The 23,783-nt window shown below is 39.0% G+C and overlaps 2 protein-coding genes across 3 annotated transcripts in view; one reads left to right on the top strand and one right to left on the bottom strand.

The window, feature by feature from the left end:
- Positions 1–4,659, bottom strand: part of CRYZ (crystallin zeta) — a 32,963-nt gene extending 28,304 nt beyond the window's left edge. Inside the window, exons 1-2 of one of the 2 annotated variants that reach the window (XM_047726180.1) lie at positions 4,512–4,659; positions 257–373 (exon numbers count right to left, since the gene is read on the bottom strand). In XM_047726180.1, coding sequence (XP_047582136.1) covers positions 257–367 — 111 coding nt within the window. In that variant the 5' untranslated portion in view covers positions 368–373; positions 4,512–4,659. The remainder of the gene's footprint in view (positions 1–256; positions 374–4,511) is intronic. The other variant, XM_047726181.1, reaches the window with a different exon arrangement.
- Positions 4,660–4,671: 12 nt separating this feature from the next.
- TYW3 (tRNA-yW synthesizing protein 3 homolog) lies at positions 4,672–22,365 on the top strand. The gene is made up of 6 exons (XM_047726182.1): positions 4,672–4,946; positions 7,667–7,747; positions 9,633–9,731; positions 10,170–10,241; positions 12,549–12,682; positions 21,318–22,365. Exons 1-6 carry the CDS (start codon positions 4,773–4,775, stop codon positions 21,535–21,537), a joined length of 780 nt encoding a protein of 259 aa, XP_047582138.1. The 5' UTR covers positions 4,672–4,772; the 3' UTR covers positions 21,538–22,365.
- Positions 22,366–23,783: the final 1,418 nt, after the last annotated feature.

Raw genomic sequence — 23,783 nt, 5'->3', positions numbered from 1 at the left:
GCAGAAAAATTCAATTATTGCACTTCATAGATGATCCTCAACCTCAAAAATGTTCTTAGAGCAAGTTATTTTCCCTTTTCATGGATGTATCTCACTAACAGTTATAATTATGCTCTCTTTATAGCGTCAGTATAAACTGTCCTAATCCACTGTGTTTATGAATTATTGTGAATCTGCTTTTTTTGAACATGAGCCTGATGTGCTGGAGACTCGCACTCAGTGTAATTATTGCCTATTTTTATGGAATTATTTCCACCTGATGGTCTGTTGGAATTGGTACTGCCATATCCGACTGGAGTTTCAGCACTTCGGGTCCACCAAATTCAAAAACTCGAATCGCTCTCATCAACTTCTGTCCAGTTGCCATGGTGATCTAGACACCAAGAAAAAAAGACAGTCTACTGTCATATGGTATCTAGGCTGTATCACTATGTTTTTCCCCCTGGGGGGGCAGATCAAACAATTTTTCAAACAACAATTTAAATCATGAGCTTACATAGATCTCATTTCATGTTTAAGGACCTTTCATCTTACAAATCCTTCAGCTACAAAGCAAAATACTTGATATTACTTCCTGTAGGGATTCTTTGCCTTCCACAAGGGAATCAAACATGCAAACAAAAACATCTGGCTAGACATAGCATGAAACAGTATCTTAGGTTTCTTTTTGGGCAAGCTTGTGCTGTTACATCTTATAAATTTGTTAAGTTTTATTAACATTGGACAAATAGACCTTCTGTTAGATTATGATGTTGCTAGAGGGTGGTTTAGCAGTGACATGTCCTAAAGGGCAAACCTCAAATACAACGGGGCAGAAGGGGGCAGAAACAGGCAGAAGACATAAACCTAAGGTCATTGTAGAGCAGCTGAGCTGTCCCTAAGGATGACACCTGCGCGGGGTGAGGACCTGGAAAAGGCAGCTCACTCCACACCCACCAGCAGTCTCACTACTGAATTTCTATCTAGCTCTTCACTCAGGCTAGGTATTTCTTAGACAAGAAAGTGAAAATATAAAGACAATAAAACAAACAAACAAACAAAAAAACCCAGCAACAACAAAAATAAGAAACAAGGTTGCCCAGCTCACAGTTTTCCATTCTGGAGATAACACAGCTTTCTTTTCCCTTTTTGTCGTCAACACAGTGAGAGTACAGGTTTTGGAATCTGACAGCTTTCAGTATGAATTCCAGCTCTATCATTTCCTAGCCAGATGGCCTTGGGCAAGGCAATCAACTTTGTTGAGCTTCTTCATCTCAAAAAACTAGGCTCCCACTCAGGGTTATTGTGGTAGAGACACAGCAAGCATCAAGCACTGAACCCTGCAAATGTTCACTCCTATATATAGTAGACATTATGATGCCTTTCCCATCTCTTTTCTCCTTTCTTACTCATTAAATTTCTTACTCATTAAAATATTCTTGATTCTATAATTCCATAATCACTTCTGATTTTACATAACAATATTTACGGGACTCAGATTATAAACAAGAATTTCACCTCAAACAATTCAGTTTGGAGAATCATTTAAACAAAATATTAATAGCAAACACTGACTATTACTCATTCAGCATGTATTTTTTGAACATTAACTGTAAGTGAGGCACTGTGCTAACCCCAGAGAACACAAAGGGCAAAGAGAAAATGCCCCAACCCTCCTCTTAGCTCCTGTTAACTGTGCTCTCGTTCTCTCACACAGCTACATACACCATGTAAGATCTGCAGCGACTTTTCCACTTTTACCTACTTCCTACGTATTTATTTCTTTCAAGCACCTGCCTCTACCTTTTCACCAACAGACATCATTATTATCCTCAAAGAACTGTAGCAGTAATAAAAGCAAAATTACTCTGAAATAGGATCTATCAAAATTATCTAACATATACATACTGCCCCCCCCCTACATTTTGGTATCTGCTAGGTTGGGAAAAAAGAACAAAGGAAAAAGGATACTCATCCTTAATACTGGATTTAGAAGACTCTGCTGCCTCACCTAGTACTACCATCTTATCCTATCAAGCATGTAAGGAGACCAGGCATAACCTTGACAGCACTGTCTTCTACTTTGCTTCTGTCCATCTTATTTCCTACTGAGCCTTTGCCACTACGATGGATCAGGCTTCAAACTGCACAAATTGCCTTTGAAAACCCCTTCAACTATTCACAGAATCATCACCTGCTTCATAATATATAATACATAAGGTGATATGTCAAAGGGAATAATTAAAAGAATAAAATAATACAATACACTAATAGTAATTATAATCCTTAAACCCCTAATAACTGATTTCTTCTAAAAACCAAGGATTTTATGCCCACTGGTATAATTATTTTCACAACAGGGAGGAAAGCAACCATTTAATTGTACGCAGAAACAGAAATAAAATCACCATTCATTTTATGGATGAGAAAACATTCTAAGAGGTTAAGAGACTCACCAGAGTCACACAGAGGCAGAGCTAGAACCCTAGTCCTCTATGTTAAATGTTGATTGATTTTTTTTTCTTACTATACAGTCCTTTTCATCTCACCCTTTGAAATGTTGGCATAGAAGATACTTAACTTCTTAAAAATATACTTCATAATGATGATAGTGAGACAGGCTGAGCTAGCAATATGAAATTCAACTAACCTGCAGGTAGGATTACATATTTTATGATTAAGGCATCTGCTCAGAGTGTGAAATTTTCCAAAAGTCTGTAAGTTAGGGTGATCCAGTAGTGATATACAGGACATCATTCTATTAGGAAAACTAATAATTTCCTTATCTGTAAAATGGGGCCAGTACTCCCTCGCTTGCCATCCTTGCCGAGATTAACTGCAACAGTTGTGTGAGCACTCCGCAGCATGCCAGCATGCACCAGGCTCTGTTAGACTAAATCATTTACATGTCAGCAGGTCTGCCACCTTGCTAGTGTTTTCAAATAGATTTTTCTATTCATCAAGTGTAAACTTTAAATTAGAGGACCTGGCTTAATTTTGGGTTGTACTTTTGACCTATAAAAAGTTGCCAAGTAGGGCACTTGGGTGGCTCAGTGGGTTAAGCCTCTGCCTTCGGCTCAGGCCATGATCTCAGGGTCCTGGGATGGAGCCCCACATAGGGCTCTCTCCTCAGCAGGGGGCCTGCTTCCCCCACCCGCCTCTGCCTAGCTCTCTGCCTTCTTGTGATCTCTCTCTCTGTCAAATAAACAAATAAAACCTTTAAAAAGTTGCCAAGCATACTTCGGAAATCTAGGAAATACAGAATTTAAAATTCCTTCCCAATGATCTTTTTCTATGCTCTGTTTCAATCTGTTTGGTTTAATAAAAACTAAAGGGATGGGGAAACTGTTAGAACTATATTTTAATACAGAATGAAGAAATCAAGTCACAAAGCCAGAGCAAGGGCACTTAATGAGAGAAGGGCATAAGATTAAGTAAGAATTTCTGGCAAGACATAAAAAAAAAAAAATAAAAAGAACTTGGAAAGAGAATCATCATTACGAAATGTGCTGTTGTTGATCAAGAATGCTTCATGTAAGCCTTCTCTTTTTTTATAGTCTTAAGCTAGAAATGTAAAAAAAAAAAAAAAAAATTAAAAGTAACCTAAGAAATGTGGCTTCCTGGCTGTGTGACCTTGTCAGGTTGCTTTCTTGGTCTGGATCTCAGTGCCCACTTCTGGAAAGAGGGGCTGGTGGAGAAGGAGTTGAAAAGGTAATTCTAGACCTCTCCAGGTTCTTGGATGTAAAGACTGGATGGAACTAGGCCGGCCGCTTTCCAGGGCTGGAAAAGAGCTCGGTGGGATATGCAGCTGCTGACCAGACATATACGCAGCGTGCCCGTGGCTTCAGTGGGAATCGCACAACTTTTCCGCTACCAGTCCAAACTTCAGCCTTTAAAGAGTTCAATCATTAACGCATTCCCTGGTCACTGAGAAAAGCCTCGTCTCGGACTAAGTGAACATTTAACGATGTGTTTACGTGGTATTTTGTAATTTTTTTCCTTTGAAAACCATTCTGGGTCAGGGTCACCGGGGTTGGGTGGGGAGTGGGGGGGGGGGGTGTCAAGGAAACTAGGCATTTCTCTCCAAAAGTAATACAGCAGCTCTGATGGCAGAGGCGACTTCCAACCGGGCGGGCGGAACTCGGGAGAAGCGCGGAGGACAAGGCGCTTCCCGCCGCGGGGCTGGGTACACTGGGCTCGGCCGCCGCCGGCTGCAGCGGGAATGCCCAAGCCCAGGCCTGGCGGCGGGAGCGGGGCCCCGGCGCCTTGCGGGCTGCAGCCGAAACGCAGATCTCCCTGAAGACCAGGATAGGGGCTCGCGGCCGGCAAGCGAAAGTCCCTGCGTGATTTACGCAGGAGGAATTCGCATCCCATAGAGGGAAAGGTCTTCGGCCACGAGCTCCTTTTTCCGATTCTCCAGGACAGACCGCGGGACAAGAGCGCAACCGCAGTCAAACTCGGCTCCTGTGTGGACGAGCGGCGGGGAGACCCGCTGCCTCAACAACTAAAGAGGACTTTTTGAAACCACTTACCCGGTTCTAGAATGGGGAAGCAAAACCTGCGAAGGCTAGCAAATTCCACGAAAAAGGGGACGGACCTGGGCGTTTTCTACCCTTGCCGGCTCCGCCTCGCCCGCGCTTGTCTCCCCGCCCTCAAGGGAGGGCACGACGCGCTCCCGAACTCGGAACGAGGAGGAAGTTTGGGCCTTTCCGGCCACCACTCGCCTCAAAATGGCTTCCCCCGGGGAAAGGCAATGGCTGATGTCAAAGTAAAGACTCTAAAGCCTTCCTCGCATGGATCGTTCCGCAGAGTTCAGGAGATGGAAGGCCCAGTGTCTGAGCAAAGCGGACCTCAGCCGGAAGGGCAGTGTGGACGAGGATGTGGTAGAACTTGTGCAGCTCCTGAATGGGCGAGAACAGTACTTCACCACCAGTTCCTGCGCGGGGCGCATCATCCTCCTAGACGGGGTGAGGCCCTTTTGTTTCCCCGCCAGCCCTGCGGACTGCAACAGCAGGAGCCCTGTACCCCCCCCACCCCCCTCCGCCAGTGCACCCCAGTGCAGCCTGTGTTTGTCTTTCTGATGGGTGGGTTTGGGTACTTTATGAAACTTAGAGGTTGAATTAGGCCAGTGCTTCTAAAACTTAAACGGGTCTATTAATCAACGGGTGCTCTTTTATAACACAGATTCTGATTAATTCTGGGACGGAGCTGATGACACTATGTATTTCTGACAGGCCCCCAGTGATGGCGAAACTGCTGGCCTGAGAATGCTCTGGAGTTGCAAGGATTAGAGAATTTGATTCTGAATAGTGGGGGAATTTAAGGACTTCCCAGCACGACGAGCTTCCCAGCTTTTCTCTTCTATCGTCCTACCAAATTAACTACTAGATAGAACGTCTCCGGAGTTAAGGCGTTTACTGCCTCCTAGTGGCCCGCCCCGTTATTACAGCTCTGGTAATTTTTACATTATGCTAAATAAAATGGCGCGGTGTGGGTTAGTCTGAGATAGTGGTCAAGCCCTCAGGCTTTGGGGTGATACTGCTTAGATTCTAAGCTAATTATGGGACTTACTGGCTTTGCGATTTTAGGAAGGTTATCTAAACTCAACCCCTCTCTGTTCTATGAACTGGGGATAACAGTATTGGCTTCTTAGGGATTTTATGTAGTAGAAATGGGATAATTTGAAACATTTAGCCTCATGCCTGGCCCATATTAAGTGAGCTATAAAAGTTAGCTGCGTGTCAGTATTAATATTCGGATTGAATTCAAAGCATGAAAGACAGCACACTGACAAGCTCATTTTTTAGATCCCTTGTTGACTGATAATTTGCTGGTCTCCCAGGTTAGTGGGGTAGAGTATTTTTATATTGCCACCATTGCCTCCTGTGCCGTGGCACTCTAGTTGGGCTTACTCTCTCATCTACTGCCCTGTTTTACCTGGATTTCTGCAGCGTTTTCCTGATAGGTCACTGATCTACCATTCTCTCTACCCCAAACCATGTTACACACTGTTAACAGATCCACCTTCCTAAAGACAATTCTGTACATGTCACTCATCTATGCTGAAATCTTTTATTACACGTTTTTCCAACACGAAATCCAAACCCCTATTCTAGTGTACCTTCCAACCCTTCTGCAGCTCTGATATTTTCTGCTACTTCTCTTCATGTTTATCTCTTTACTAAAACTGAGCTAGTCTTTTTTTCATCTTATATTTACCTGCCCTTGCCTTTGTTCATATTTATTTTTCCTGAAATGTTTCCCCCCATCTCTGTATATTTGAGATGTGGCTTCCAAAACTCCCCTCTCCCATCTGAACACAAGCATACACACCCATTTGTAAGTAATGACTGCTTTTCTGAACTGCCTTAGGACTTCTTCTGAACCTCTTTTCATTTGATGTATATTATTTATTTTCATTTAGCCTTATTTTTGGGAAGGATTTGCATCAGCTTACAGAAAAGCAATATAAGAAAAATTAAAAGTGGGAAAATCTGGATGAAGGGACTATAGGTAAGATGAAACTAGAGATAGTTTTAGTTCCTAAATATGCCCCTAGATTCTGTAAATTTGCTAGAGGTGAGTCACACATTTGTTTCTAACATTTAGAGCAGCAGCATAAGATCAGATAAATGTCACTGAGGTCATTCAATGAAAGCAAACCGGTTACTTAGGACAGGCACAGCTCTTCCTCTTTCCTCTTTACGAAGCTAGACAGCCAAGTCTCCTGTGAACTCACTGTAAAAACAGTTACTTTGTAGAAGTACAGTGATTTAAACTAAGTGTGGTTCCCTGCATCTTCTTTCCAGCTTTTTTGAGGGTAGAATATGTTTATAACCAAAGAATCTAATAGAACTTTACAAGTAAACATTTTTTCAGCTAATAAAAAACAAAACAAAAACCCTAATGTTAAGGCATTGCTTCTTGAAGCTTTGACCTTGCAGTCCTAGCTCTGCCCTTTGGTTCTATATATATAGTCTAATCCTGATGTTACAAATGTATGCCTTTAGAAACTAGAGACGTATTATAAGGGTGTGAACAGTCCACCTGTCACTAAAAAGTAACAGGTCCTGTGTGGGATTGGTACAGTGCTTTTTTACAAAGGGAATTCCAAGTTGTTTTTTTGTTTGCTTTTTTAAATTTTGTGCAAGCCAAGGGACACCTGGGTGGCTCAGTAGGTTGAGTATCTGACTCTTTATTTCAACTTAGGCCATGATCTCAGAGTCGGGAAGCCTACTTAAGATTCTCTCTCCCTCTCTCCCTCTGCCCCTTCTACCCTACCCCCCACTCATGCTCTCTGTCCTCTTTCTCTCTCAAACAAAAAAAAAAAATTTTTTTTTTTTGCAAGCCAAATAAAACAACTAGAGTACAACTCAGGCTGCTAGCATATAACCTCTTACAATAAATAATCCCTTTTCTTCTGACAAAATCATGACCATATATCAGAAAATATTAAGTTTTATATCTTAATAAACAATTTATTTTCTTTCTATACCAAATAATTTGGTTTCATTTTTTTTTTCAGGTTAACTTTATCCAAAACCTAGTGAATTGTCCTCAGTAATACTTAAAATTACCACTTGGGATTATTAATTTAAGAAAGCTTACAATTATGCTATGCATTGTACTTATTATTTGTGTAAATATTATATGACTACATTAAATTATGTTTATTTTTTTATTTTAGGGTATAAATGGTTTTGAGGTTCAAAAGCAAAACTGTTGCTGGCTACTGGTTACACACAAACCTTGTGTAAAAGATGATGTGGTAAGTTTATATATATAAACTTAGAAGTAAATTTTTAATTCAGACTCACATTAAATACATACGAAAAGAATAGCACATTCACGGTGGATTTATGTGCTTAATTATAATGACTGGAGATTAGAAAGCCTAGGAGAATTCATTACGATGACTTTTTTGATTTGGGAGATAAAAGTATAAATATGTATATAAGCAATAAGCATTACTTATTGCTCAACAAAACACATCCCCTTGGACATAGAGAGTTCATGGATATTGGACACAGAGTAGATCAACAATTTGAATTTCACTTCTACCATTTGATAACTCTGTAACCTGGAATAAATTATACAAGGAGAAGGCAGCTCAGAGAAAAGGATAGTACTATCTATATATTACCAGCAAACAGACATAAATCAGTTATACATTATTTATCTGGGTTGCTTTCTTGTAAAGCTTCCTATCTATCCTAGGTTATTTAGTTTCGGGAATTAAAATGAGTTCATGTGAGTTTGAATTAGTTGGGCACTTTACATTAGCTATTCAGGTACTCAAGTGTTGTCTTAAGGTACTCACTCATTCTTCATCTCCTTATTTGGGTACTGGTTCTTTCTGCATATTGACCCGTATTTTTTTCTGCTATAGTCAGTCTTTGTGTTAGGAAAAATAGCTGCCAGTAGCCCCAGCAGAAAAGGACTTCTTCTTGCTAATATCCAGGTATTATTCCCAGAGGAGTCTGAGTCTTCCTGCTTGGGTTAGATGTTCTCCTCTTGAGATCAGTTATTTTTGCCAGAATGGAATGCTGTCCTTGATCAGACCTAGGCACTTGGCATCTCTGAGATTATGATAGCAGGAGTCATGAGTCATGATAGGGTCATGATTGACAATCCCATCGGAATCAAACGGTGTGAAGAAGGGAGGATACTGCCCAAGGACACTAGGTGGACAGAAATAATAACCACTTTGTATAAATTCTAGCTCAACACATATATGCATCTCAAACTTCAATCTAATAACAAAGCATTTAAATAGAACTTTTTTTTTTTAAGATTTTATTTATTTATTTGACAGACAGAGATCACAAGTAGTCAGAGAGGCAGGCAAAGAGAGGAGGAAGCAGGCTCCCTGCTGAGCAGAGAGCCCAATGCAGGGCTCGATCGCAGGACCCTGGGATCATGACCTGAGCCAAAGGCAGAGACTTTAACCCACTGAGCCACCCAGGCACCCCAGAACCTTTTTTTTTTAAGATGTTTTATTTATTTATTTTTGTAAGAGAGAGAGAGAGCAAGGGCACAAAGGGCGGCGAACGGGCAGAGGAAGAAGCAGACTCCCTGCTGAGCAAGGAGCCCGATGTGGGACTGGATCCCAGCACCCCAGGATCATGAGCCAAAGGCAGAGGCTTTACTGACTGAGCCACTCAGACACCATGAATAAAACTTTCATATCATATTCCTTTATTTTTTTTTAAAGTAGGCTCTGTGCATGTTGGGTACAAGATGGGCTTAAATTCGTGACCTCAGAATTGAGAGTCACATGCTGTATGGACTGGTCTAGCCATATTCCTTAATGAAAATATGTACCATATACCATATTCCATATACCATATTCCTTAATGGAAATCTGTTTTGGAATTAAATAGAGTAGTAGTTTACTTTCCAAGGTATGGCTGGAAAGAATGACACAAGGGGTTTATGGAAGAATTAGAAACCAGGTCTTTTAAAAGAATAGGCAGGTTAATCAGTGGTTGGAGAAAGAGGACCAGGAGAGCAGAGTGAAAAGTTACTACAGAAAAAGGATACTGGATGATTCTGAATGTTTCTGGAAAAAACTGAAGTTGCACAATGTGAAAGGTCACCATAGAGAAGGATCATGTATTGGTGTCCGATGCTAACATTTCTCATTTATTTAGATGCCAGCTCTGATGAAAGCAACTGGTGATGCCATTTTGAAATTTGAACCACTCATTCTCCATGTGCAGTGTCGACAGTTGCAGGATGCACAGATTCTGGTATCGTTTTTAGATTATACTTGAATTTATAGGTATGGGAGTAGATTTAATTCTTTTTTTTTTTTTAATATTTTATTCATTTACTTGACAGAGAGAGACACAGCAAGAGAGGGAACACAAGCAGGGAAAGTGGGAGAGGGAGAAGCAGGCTTCCCACGGAGCAGGGAGCCTGATGTGGGGCTCGATCCCAGGACCAGGGGACCATGACCTGAGCCAAAGGCAGATGCTTAATGACTGAGCCACCCAGGCACCCCAAGGGTAGATTTAATTCTAAGCTTTAAATCTATAAGAAAATATGATGTCAGTTTAATTAACTAGTTTTTAAATTTAATTATAGGTGTGAGGTTATATATATATTTCTGTAATTTGTAGAGCTAACCAGTTTATCTAATTAGCCAGATTATCAGAATTTAACAGTTTTTTTTTTTTTTTTAATAGCATTCAGTGGCAATAGATTCTGGTTTCAGGAACTCTGGCATAACCGTGGGGAAGAGAGGCAAGACTATGTTGGTAAGAAAACTTTTGGCAAAAAGCAGTTCTTTGGGCTTGAAGTGATTCAGATTATTGAAAAATCTCTTTGGACTCCCGGGCTTTAGTCTCTCCCTACCCAAATCTTGCCATTCCCTTGCTCAGAAATCTTCAGTACTTTACTCTTTCCTGTAGAGCAAAGTCAAGTTCTTAGATTTGCATTTGAGCTCTTATTTTATAGTGTCCTCCTCTACTTCCTTTCAGCCTGATTCTCTGTTGAGCCCTCCTCATCCTAAATAGTCAAAGCTCAATGTAATCAGTACCATGATGTAGTGGAGAGAATCATAGGCAAGGGGTCTAAAGTCCTCTGCTGGCTTATCACAGCTGTATTGCATGAACTTGGGCAAGCCCCTTAATTCCTCAGGGTCTCAATTTTCTTGGACATATCAGGGGGTACAGCAAACTACTGCCCTGAGACCAAGATCAGTCCACAGGAGGTCAGATCCCACTTGATAAAATCCTGATCCAGGTTGCTTTTGTGCTGTAGTGGCAAAAGTGAGTAGTTATAACAGATGCTGTATGGTCACAAAGTCAGAAATATTTACTCTCTATCTTTTTACAGAGAAACGTTGCCAACCGTGGACTAGATGATCTTTAAAGCCCTTGCTAATCCTCCACCCTGAGTCCTTTCATGGCCAAATCAGCTCCTAGTGATTTTGCCCTGTTCTGACTTCTATAGTATTTATTATTTGTAATGGTATGGATTCTTGGCTTTTGAACTATTTCGGGTTTTCTTCCATTCTAGCTTCCTAGACTTTCCTATTCTCTATTTTTAACAAATTTGCCATTTCCCAATAGAGATGGCTTACAAAAGAAGACACCTAAGAAAAAAAAAAATACGACACATTCCTAACTAGAAAGTCAAAGCCCACAGTACCAGTTTGTGTCCCTGTCTCCTTCCTGTACACTCCATCTGGGAGCCCAAGCAAGAACAGAACCGTTCATTCGCTTTCCATTCCTTTGTCTTGTGTTTAGTTACTTACAAGTCCTGTCACATCTGCCTCTAATTTCTTATGCCCAACTCCACCCTTCCAAGCCCTCTGTCACTGCCCCTACTTAAGCCATCATGATCCTCCCCCAGTCTTTACAGTGGTCTCCTGACTCGTTCTCCTGTTATCCATCTTCTCCTTTCGTCCCCCCTAGCCAATATTCTCAGAATCCCCCTTTTAAAAAAGTCAGGGTCTCCATATATTTCCCCTTGTATTCGAGGCCCTACCCAAACTATTTTCCACTTACCTTATTTATGCTCATCTTCTGCTAGCATACTTACGCTCCAGCCAGACAGAAAACTCTTAGCTCTTTCCCAAATGTATCGTGCTCTTTCATGTCTCCATGACTATAGATGAGCTGTTTCTCTGGCTGGAATGTCCCCTGCCCCCATTTTTATACCTGGTGAAATGGCACTTATCCTTAAAACCCCAACTCAAATGCTACCTTTCCCATAAAGCTGAGGCCTCAGTCTCAATTAGTTGTTCTCTTCTATGTTTCCTTAGCACTGTGTGTATGTGTCTGTATACACTCATGGACACGTTCGTACATATGTGTGTGTGTCTCTCCTGGTGTAACACGTATGTTGTCTTGTCACTCTTTGTTCACTTATTTATTTCCTGTTTTAAAGTGTGAGCTCTTAAAGGCAGGGATTATATTTATTCTGTTTCTTCACTCCTTTCATGAGGCCAAAACACTGTAGATGCTCAGTAAAAGTTCAACGAAAGAGTTTTTATTTCTTGTACTAGTTTTTGTTGCTGTTCTTAAACCATTTCCACATTGGCTGTTTCATCAAGAGGTTACTAAGATTGGCAACCCTAAAGCATGGAGAAGGCAGCCCCTTTGGGAGATAGACCAGGCATGGTTTATTCTCATCTCTCATAACCACACTCTGCTCAAGCAGCACTAAGAGGCTCTTTCACATTCAGTCCATTTTGATTTTTTCCTTGAAGCTTCTGTTGAGATTTCATTTTTTTTCTTTTCTTTAAATAGTTTATTAAAGCGCCCTAAGCTTTAGTGAGAGTGAAACTGTTAAAGTGATTGGATTTTTGGATATTTTCTGCTTTCCTAAAAGACAATGTATAGAATGACTTTCTTAAGAAATAACTTTATGTGATGGGAAAATCCTTTTAATCTCCTTTGATTCAGTTATGTTTAGCTAAAGTATATTAAAGCATAAACTTAAAGCCTGTAATGGAACCAAACTATGTTTAAACACAGCCCTAAATGGGACTTTTCTTTAGTTATCTTCAGTGTCTCTAGTGCATAAGTCATCATATCTAAATTGTCTGTTCCTTGCAGGCTATCCGGAGCACACATGGCTTAGAAGTTCCATTAAGCCATAAGGGAAAACTGATGGTGACTGAGGAATATATCGACTTCCTGTTACAGATAGCAAATCAAAAAATGGAGGAAAACAAGAAGAGAATTGAAAGGTATATTAATTGGATGTTTCTATGGTACTCATATATCTAAATCATCCTTGAAAATACTGATACACACATTTAACTTTTCTATTTGTAATCTTATCACATATAATAAAAAAATGATCAAAGTAACAGATGAGAGTAGCCCAGACAGTAAAGGTTACTAAATGGAGTGTAAAGGGGAAGCTCCATCAGGGTAGTGGGACGTGACTGGTAGGAACAGGCATAAAGGGAGAGAAACATCATCCCTCAGGTAAGAGAGCCCAACAGCAATGGGGACCATGACTGATGAAGTTGAAGGCAGCCAGGGAAGAGGTACACACTGCCCCTTGAATGTGATCTGCTGGCAATTATCTAGAATCTCCTTTTGAGGAAAGCAACTTGGTTAATTTTAGCTTAATAAACCTTTTACATATGTGGCTGGTTCTTACGGATTAGATCTAGAACTGCCATAATTGTCCCAGGTGGAAGGATCATGACTATCAATTCACATCTTTATACCTTCTCTTCTTAAATTTTACCTCCTGGTAAATAAAACTCTTACATTACTTTCTTGTCAACTTTTTCATAAAAATAGAGTTTTGACATGAAGAGGTGACTGTGATGCTATCTTTCTTATATGAAAGGAATGCCAGTGATCTGGCATCAGCAAGATGTACGCTTCTGAGTTTGTCAAGGAGTGATGGCCAACTTATCGTTTGTAATGTCCTTCCCCCCTCTCCCCACCTCCTTGGCTACCTCACAACTAGTCAGTCACTGCCTAAATTATTCTTAGATCATCTCTACTGTCACTTTCTTTATTTAAGGCCACTGCAATAGCCTTGTTAGCTGGTCTCATAATAGAATGTTTCTGGTGTGTCTCTCTGCCAAGCCATTCTTTATATCACCATCAGAATCCTGTCTGTAAAGTACAAAGGAATCCTATTATTTTACTTGCCTGCTTAAAATTCTTTTAATACCTACGGTTTTTGTGTTTTTTTTTTTTGTTTTTTTTTTTTTTTTTTTTTTTTTTTTTTTGAAGTAGCTAAAACTACAAGTGCCAACGGTAGCAGTGTGGAATTTGGCTCCAGAGGCAGAACTGAATTTGAATCCGGGTTCCAGCACAACTTACTCAACATCCTTGACTTCATTTGTCTTCCATCTAACTTAGGAGAAATACCTGTCTTAAAGAACAGTTTTAGTATAAATAGCATCTATATAATGACTGGCCCTATCCCTGTCATGTCATGGGTTCTCAGGATAGGGTCACTCTTTTCCTTCTTCAGTGACACATAGAGAAAATAAACCTATGATCACATCATTACAAACCCTCCAGGCTTTCTTAACCAGGACTCCTCATTTGAACCACAGAAGTCACAAACTTATTCAAGTGACTGTTTCTCAGTTCTTGCAACAATGGTGTACATCTTCTATTATAGATACACTGGAGAGAAGTTAACTCATTATAAACAATGGATGTCTTGGGGCATTGGAGCTTAATTTTCTAGTAGACCCCTGGTTGAAAAAAACCTGAGGGGTTCCCTGGCTACCAGGTGCTTTGAGCAAACATTCTAAATGAAGTGATCATTTCAAGTAAGTACTAAGGAGCACCCAGCCACCTCACCAGACTACCGAGTTTGAACTACATCTAGGTACTTATTGGTACCACTCCATAAGTTTACTATGTTTCTTAGATTGTATTCCGGTGAGGCTCTTTGCTAAAATGTAGGAAGTAACAAATCAGTTTCTCTGTTTCCTTACTTGAATTTCAACAAGATTATAAATATAGCCCAAGAGCAAGTAACTACACACCCTGGTGAAGTTAATTGAGCCACGTTCACCAGCTGTAAAATCAAATTACACTTTAAATCCATCGACTCAAAAATATGTTTTGAGATTATAGTATGCATGCTGCTATCAAGAGAGCCATGCTCATCATATAAAATCAATGAAAAATTAAAGAAGGGCAGAAAGTGTCTTAAGATACTGATTAGAAGATTACATGTGAATTCAGAAAGGGGGAACAAATTAGAGAGCTCCTCTGGGAACAGCTGTATATTCAACCAAATGCGGAGAAAAAGTTACCCTTCCGATGTGGAAAAGTGAAAAAAAAAAAAAAATACTGGAGGTGATAAGTTCTGCAATCAGACTTTGAGTACGAAATTGGTTTGTCATAGGACCAGAGTTTCACAATTCAAATAACTATAGTAGAATTTTTAAAAGTCAAGTCCTAATCAGTAACATGTTAGCAATAAGAAATAGTCTAGAAATGTAAAAATCAAAGTTAAGAGGTAAAACGTTTTTAATTTAAAAAAAAAAAAAAAAAGGTCTTGTTTGTGTGAAACAATTTCCAAACCCACTTTTTAGTGGGAAGAATAAGAGAACTTTATATATAATGATTTCTAACTAAAAAATAGGAAGTTTGGAGATCTCTTTACCAATTACAAGAGAAAGGTTCTCTTTGGATCTGTTAATAAGAGATCAGGACTGACTTGGGTCAGATGAAACCACTATTTGACTATGTATGAGTAGAACGAAATTACCCATGTTCTTCTCTTCACGAACTATATTGTAAGAAAATGGTAAATAAAGAGTAAAAGGGCTGACTACATTGGCATATAGTACTGTTGATAAAGCAAATTGGAGAGAAAAAGTAAAAATCAATTTCCAAAGGTCAGTTGTGCTTTTTTTTTTTAACTTTTCTATTTTATGGTAAAATATATATGCCATAAAACTTACCAGTTTTAACCGCACATTTCAGTGGCATTATGTACATTCACACTGTTAAGCGGCCACCACCGTCCACCTTGAGAACCTTTTCATCATCCTAAACTCAAACTCAGAACCTGTTAAACAACAAACCCCCATTGCCCAGACTCCCAGCCCCTGGTAACCATTCTATGTTCTGTTACTTTGAATTTGACCATTCTAGGTCCCTCACGCAAGTGGAATAGTATACTTGTCCTTTTGTGTCTCACTTATTTCCCCTAAGTGTACGGTCTTCCGAGTGTGTCCATGTTGTAGCGTGGATCACAATTTCATTCCTTTTTAAGGCTAAATAATATTCCACTGTATTTGTAGGCCACATTTTATTTATCCATTCACTCATCAGAGGACAATTGGGATTTTTCCGTCTTTAAGCTTTTGTGAATGACACTGCGAGGAACACATGTGGACAAATGTCTGAGCCCTGCTTTCAGTTCTTTTGGGTGTTTGCCCAGAAGTAGAATAGCTGCATCATCTGGTAGTTCCATGTTTCATTCTTCGAAGGACTGCTGTGCTGTTTTCCACAGGAACTGCACTATTTTATATTCCCACCAGCCATGCACAAGGGTTCCCTTTTCTCAAGGTCCTTGCCAATACTTGTTGTCTCTTGTGGGTTTTTTTTGATAGATGCCATCCTGACGCGTGTGAGGTGATGTATTTGTGGTTTTGATTTGCATGTCCCTGATGGTTGATGACATGGAGCATTTTTTCATACAGCTATTGGCAAGTCTATGAAATGCTGTTCTATTGCTCTGCTGCTTTCCTTCCTGCTTGTGCTGCCTGTTGTTCCTAGCCCATTCCTTCAGCTACTTCCCCATATAATTGATAGGTCCTCCAAATCTCTCCCAAGTCCTGAGCCTGTATAGCCAATAACCGTTGGAACATATCTAACTAGAATACTCCATCAGCCTTCTCTCATTAGCTTTCTTGTCCTAGTCTCAACCCCATAGCCATTTCCTTGGTTCAGATTTTTTTATTATTTACCAATGTCGTTACAGTTTATTCCTCAGTACAAAACAGAAATATGAACCATATTGAATTACATTAATTAATTGCATGTATGTCCTTTTCTTCCACTACAGTGTGGTCACATTGAAAATAGGACTGAGTTCTCTCTGTCACCAACCATATTCATACATGCTTTAAATATTTCTTATCCCAAAACCTAAGGTAGTGTCCAGCTCATAGTAGAAAACCAGTACATGTTTATTGAATTAATAATAAACAATAAAGGAACTTAAAAGTTAATCCATGAAATTAAGTTCCCCAGAGACAATGACAGTTTCTTATTTACCATTCTCTGAGGGTCTGGCATGAGAATAGTGCTTAATAAATGTTTGCTAAATTTGTTAACTTTTTCCATCCTGGTGCTACTTATGAGGCTTCAAAGCCTTAGATGATTATTCTGAAAGACATGTAAGACAGCCTAGAGATAAGAGTGAGCGGTGTAGGCTCTTGGCACACAGTTCAGGTGAGAAGTAATAGGAGCTTGAATAGCAAGATGAATGGGAGTGATAGTGCAGAATGTAAACCGAACATGGTGACAGACTAGAAACGGGGGTAGAAAGGAGGAGGAGACAAGGATAACAGATGTCTTAGACTCCTTGTTGTTGCTGTCTTATTTTTAAAAACAGAACTAAAACAGGTAAATAATAAGTCACACATTTCCCTATTACTTAAGATCAAAGAAGGAAATAATATAAAGTGAAAACTTTATATTTGTATAGTTTATTATTATATTATTATAAGTTTATTTTTGTATAGTTTCTCCCTTGGATAGTCTGTTCCTCATTTTTTTCCTCTCCTGTACCTAGCCAGCTTCTGTCCATCCTTGTAATTCAGCCCCGGCATTGAGTTATTTCTCAAGGAGCATTTCATGATCTCACTTGAAGCGAGGTACCCCTGGTGTACTCCCCTTTCATCTTGTCTGCTTCATGGCATGCTGAATGTATCTTTACAGTTCTGCAGCTCCCATTAAACCCTGAGCTGCGGGGCGCCTGGGTGGCTCAGTGGGTTAAAGCCTCTGCCTTCGGCTCAGGTCATGATCTCAGGGTCCTGGGATCGAGCCCCACATCGGGCTCTCTGCTCCGCGGGGAGTCTGCTTCCTCCTCTCTCTCTGCCTGCCTCTCTGCCTCCTTGTGATTTCTGTCTGTCAAATAAATAAATAAATCTTAAAAAAAAAAAAAAAAATTTAAACCCTGAGCTGCTCGAGGGCACAGCTGGGTCCTTTACCTCCTTTTCTAGCACCTGACACAGGCTCTGTCACATACCTGTTTTTTAATAAAAATGCTAGAGTTTAATCAAGTTAAAATCTAAATACGTATCTGTGAAAATAGCTTTCTTTGTTATGTGTGAATAATGGAACCCTAAAAGGGTATGAAATTGTGGCTAGGTTTCATTAATTTTGTATTCCTATTTCAGAAGTCAGAGAAATATCAGCTCTTTATTGCAAGTGGTTCTCTAACTGACCTGAAAAAAAGAATTCATTTTCCTAGAGCTGCTCTGAAAAGTTCTGTCATGGAGAGAGCTAAGTGCAAGTTGCCCCGTGGCATGATAATCTGACTGCAGAAGTAGAGAAACTGAAGACAATTTGATTTTCTTTGGGGGTGGGGAAGACAGTTGCCTGTGCATACATTTCGTTTTATCTTCTGAGTTCTTTTTCTTGTCTGTAAGAATGGAGAAAATTGCACTTTGAGAATTGGGCTTCAGAGTGCTGTGTAAAGGGGCATCGTATGAGGGGAGAGCATGTAATTACAAAACAAATTTCTGACTTACTGAGAAAGTTTCCCAAAGAACTTTTTAAAAATTCCCTTTAAAAAACAAAAGGAAAACGTATTTGGAGTATTTGTTCTTGGCTTTCAGACAACAGGGTCATTTTCCATTTTACCAGTTGTTTTTGGTACCCCAAGGATGTAACTTTAAATTCTTAGGTTCTTTAATGGAAGATTAAAGTAAGGCACCTGTTCCTCTTTAATTACCTTTTTTAATGTGATTGACAGGATATTTTACACAAGCTATTAATTCTCTATGATCATAAAAGAGCAATTTAATCTTATCTTTAATTTTCTAGGAATAAAGTATAATCCAGAAAAAAGACTCGGTGACCTGAGTCTAAAGTTCAGGGTTGGGTGGAGAATGGGAAAAAATGGAGTTGCATATCATGGATAGCCTCTTATGATCAGATAGGGGTGATTCACCTATCATGTGAATCATTCTTATCAATGGAACAATGATGTGAAATGATTCACATTCATTTGGTGGCATGAAGGTTTGGACTTATGTTTTATTTATTTTTTATTTTTATTTTTTTAAGATTTTGTTTATTTATTGGGCAGAGAGAGAGAGCGAGAGATCACAAGTAGGCAGAGTAGCAGGCAGAGGGAGAGGGAGAAGCAGGCTTCCTGCTGAGTGAGGAGCCCATGTGGGGCTCAATCCTGGGACCCTGAGGATCATGAACTGAGCTGAAGGCAGACACTTAACCAGCTGAGCCATCCAGGTGCCCCTGGACTTACGTTTTAGATAAAATGAGACATTCTACTGGGTCATTGTGTTAAACTATTCTAAATAGGCAGTATGGAAGATGAGAAGAAAACCAGTCATTAAAGTCACCCGGGATGATGGTAAGACCTGGAGGGAAAGATTATGCCGGGTGTAGGAATTTTCATGAATGTAAGAGACTAAACAAAATATCAGTAGATGACATGAGGGGCAGATGAAGGAGTTTAGTCTGGTGAAGTGTTGGTGAGCCAGCTGCATTCTCACCTCGTCCCAACTCTGTTAGGTGAGATACTGAAAAAATAAGCATACCCACTCTAGAAGAATGCAAAGCAGATGGTCTTTATGGGGGAACCAGGTTTCAGTTGGGTAAGGATATAGGGGTACATTAAATTAAAAGGTTGTTACCATGGAACAGGGTCTAAAAAATTATACAATAGTATTTTCCAAGTCTTTTGCTGTACCTCCTGCTATACTGTTTTTCCTGTACTATATCTCCTCTTTGAGATTGATTTATTCACCAAAGAAATATCTATTGGGTGTCTACTATTTGCCAGACATGGTGCTGGATATCAGGTATACATAACTGGTGAGTATGTAAGTTCTTGAAATATGGATAGGATATGGTGTAATCATGTTAGGTACATATTAAAATTGGCTGGACTATTTGGAAACAGGTGACTATCTTGGTTTTTTAGGGCAGTTTTAGAGCCTTTACAAGTAGAACTTATAGCCTGTTCATTCAATTAAATAAGAAAATTGATCCAAATAGCAATCTATTCCATAGGTGTCAAAAATTCCCTGTCATACTTTGCATTATAATAGAACATAAAAGCATGAGATCCCCACAGTAAACAAGGGAGTTCTCAGCTTCCAGATTACTCCGCTTGGGGACCTAGGGTAACATATCCATATTCACGTTTTTGTTCAGTGGTTGTTTATTCACTTATTTTTACCGAATGTCTTAGCATTGTACTACATACTAAGAATGAAACCGAAAACAAGATAGATGGGGTCCTTGGTCTCATAGAGTTTATATTCTATAAAAATGGTCATATCGAGAACTTTGTGCCAGGCACTGTGCTAAGTACTTACGTAGGTCACCTGTAACCTTCTGACAACCCAGCTCGGTACAGGATAATGTCTGCTTTTCTAAATGAGGAAATCGAGACTCAGTAAGGTTGGAATTAGCCTCCCTTTAACTTTCCCAGTGGCAAGCATGTGAAGCACGTGCAGTACACCATGCCGCCTCACTGCCTTCCCACATGCGCAGAAAGCCGCTGTGTCAGGTGGAGGATCGGATTAGGTATTAACATGGGAGGAGAAAAGACGTGAAGACCAATTTTGGGGGAACTAACGGTTTACTGTAGCACAAAATTAAAACCAAGGTAGAAATATGAGGAAAGGCAAAGAGTAATTCACATTTAAAAAAATCAAAATAACTATAAACATGAAAAACAATTTCAACGCAAACAAAAATGATAATTATTATTTTATAAGATACCATTGTCTCTTATCAATGTTATTTTTTATGGTAATATTCAACGTATGAGTGAAGTGATCTTTCAAGTACTGCTGTTAGAAGCGTATGTTTTTGAACATCTTTTCTGGAAAACAGGTGGTATTTATCAAGAGCTTTACAATATTCTCCCTTTAACCAGGCAGTTATATTTCTAGCAGTCTGTCCTAAATAAGTAGCTAGAAACTCAGATCATACTATTTTTAAAAATGTTTGTCACACTGTTGTTTGTATTAGGGCAAGTTTGAAAACAAATTAAGGCCAACCTGGATGATATAATGTTATACTACTATTAAAAAGTGTTATTTTGTTGTTTACTTAGTGATATAGAAAATGTTTTCAATAAATACTAAATTTGATAAAACAATGTAAAACTATAATAATTCTGTAAAAAGCAGTAGGTATGTGGGTACATATATAGATACATTAATTCAGAATATATTAATAAACTGGAAAGAATAAAAATACTAAGAGGTTATTTCTAGGTAATTCTGTAGAGGTAGTATATTTTTAACCTCATATATTTGCCAAATTCTCTAAAGTGAGATTTTATTACATTTATCATTTTTTATAAAGAAAAATAATTACTCTTCTGTTCTTACCTTTTTTGTTTGGCTCATACATGTGAAATAGAAGTTGGAGTAGAAAACAGATTGTTAAGAGGTGTTTCCAACCCAGTTTTCAGGTGTGTTCTTGAAGAACTGAAAACACACTTCCTAATTAAATGATCATATAAAAGTAAGAAGCATATTATTTCTCTGATTCATTTATATTTTAATGTTAATATGGGACATTATCAAATTTATAAAATTTAAAAATTATAGATGTATTTTAGTCATTCTGTTTGAGAACACAAATATAACAGTAATACTTATTTCTTTACAGGTTTTATAATTGCCTACAACATGCTTTGGAAAAAGAAACTATTACTAATTCATATCCCAAAGAGAAAATCAAAGACAAAAATAATTCATCATATACTCGTAAGAAGAAAAGAAACCCAGAAGCAGCACATGGCAAATGTATTACTGAAGAAAATGATGAAGATTGTGAAAATGATGATGACCCAGGAATCAGTGTTACTATCTTCCCCGAAGATTACTAAGATTTGGTCTTGGTAGAATAATATTTCTAATAGATATTACAAAGCTGCTCTTTACAAGAGTATTTTAGTTTCTTGAGTGTATGAGCTATTCAGAGAAGCAAGACTTATTCTTTCTCTATATTTTAGAGAAATCCTTAGTTTTTTAAAATAGCTGTGTATAATATTTGCTCATTAAATACCATCCGTTTTAGTCACATAGAGATTCATTGCAAAAATGAAATTGACTTTTTAATGCCTCTCTTTTTTAAGTTTCAATTTCTACTTCTGCAAAACAGAATTATAATACTCTTTCAAGAGAACCTTAACATTGGAAATGTTTGAGTAAAAGTCATCACAATATTTGACTTCCTTTTTCACTTTGAAATCTCCAGCCTTTAAAGGGGGATGAGCTTGCTTCTTGTCACTGTGGAGTCCAGTGACAAATCCTTCCCTTTATTTTGACTTTGTGGAGAAAACAACTGCTGTTGGACAGGACAAAATACCTGAGCCCTCTTCACATTATTTCTCACAGACCAGAGCTTGCCAGGGGCATGGTCTCTGCCACACAGGTGGGCCTGATTTCTCACTAAACCTGGTCAGAAGTGATAATTTAAGACCTAGGAATCTTTATAGAATCCTTGTATACTATTTTGGAAAGTTTCAAGGAATCAAAAGACTTGGGTCTAAGTTGTGACTGCTGCATGGAAATTGGAGGGTCCTTGAACAAATCATTCAGTTTCCAAGGCTTTCAGTTCCTCTTCTGTATAATAGTTCTGACACCTGCTGTATTTACATGACAGGAGTGCTGACAGCATCACGTTAAATAAAAATGAGAAAGTTATTAATAGACTTTTGCATATGTGTTACTATTTATTTCTCATTTATTTTCATTAGAAAATGATGCTTTCATACTGTATTTTCAGAAAATATCAAATCATAAAAGTTATACTTAAAGAGAGATTTATTAGTCCTAGAACTAATACATGCTAGGATAAAATTATCAGAATGTCAAGAAAAAAATTATACAACATAATAAACACTGAGTTGTGATTTTGGCATTTCCTAATATTTTATAGTTCGTCTAAGTCTTTATGTAAATTCCACTCAGATTTGCACCCCAGATGCTTGCTTTCTAACGTATCATTTTGCACTCTCATTTTTAAAATAGATGGACTTCAGAAACATCTGTTATCTTCTAAATTCCTCAGGGATGATGTCCGTGATGTTGAGCTGTTTCTTCCCTCCCTTTTTCTATCATATCTCTGAACTGCTCTCTTTTAGGTCTTTATAATAAGATTGTAATGTTTTTACTGTTCTAATTTCTTTTAACATGCCCACGGAAGTCTTCCAGCACAGTCTTCTCCTTCATTGTTCCAGAAAGAAGCTCCTTTGAATCCTTAGTGCCCTTGCCACTTGCAGCATTTGGTGCTGTTAATCACCTTGTGCCCACAGGCATCCCGAATGCTTTCTTCTGCCCTGATTATGGTGAATTCTCAAATCTTTTTCTCTGAAACCTTTTAACCATTTTCAACATTCATTACACCTTAGAATTATCTTCCTAACTTTGGAAAAATACAGAGATGATCTGAGACTTTCCAGAGAGGGACAGTAAGCATGAGTTTTGTTTCGTTTTTTTTAAAGCTATCAAATTGTTCTCTAATTGTAAACCAAATGTCAATAATGGGTAGGTATTCCCATATTTCTGTCTTTGGCTTTCTTGCATTTCTCTCTTCATCCCAGCCCTCTCACCCATTCCGGCAGCTCTGACCTCCGAGGCAGTTAATTCCCAACTCCTGCCCCAACCTGCCTGACGGCTAAGCTCCAGCTAACTGCTGGGCTTCTCCAGTACAGCTCTTCCTTTCTAAGGTCTCTTGTTACACGGTTTCCTGGTTCCTTGGCTAAAGAGAACAGGCTTGCATTAGGACCTTTTTTTGGGGGGTGGGCAGGGGCGGTCTAAGCCCACTGGCATTTCTGGGTCCTGGCTTTTCTAGTTCCCAGTCCGGGATATGTGAGGGAAGAAGGAACACCAGAGAACTTACCACTGTGTTGTTCTTCAGATCCCAAGATGCCTAGCCAGTCCACCTTCCCCTCTTCACCTTTCAGTCTTCTTATGTTTGCTTTATGTATAATGTCCAGAGTTTTTAGTTCTACTTAGTGGAAGGAATGGGAAAATCTTATCTACTCCATCCTCCAGAATCTGAAGTCTAACATACGTTTTAAATTATCGGTAACATCACATTGTCGGGATATTGTTGCTACCTCTGGAA

This window comes from Lutra lutra, chromosome 4, assembly GCF_902655055.1.
Source record: "Lutra lutra chromosome 4, mLutLut1.2, whole genome shotgun sequence".
NCBI classification, from domain to species: Eukaryota; Metazoa; Chordata; class Mammalia; order Carnivora; family Mustelidae; genus Lutra; species Lutra lutra.
Note: the sequence above shows the minus strand (reverse complement) of the source record. Positions and strands in the feature narration are given on the sequence as shown.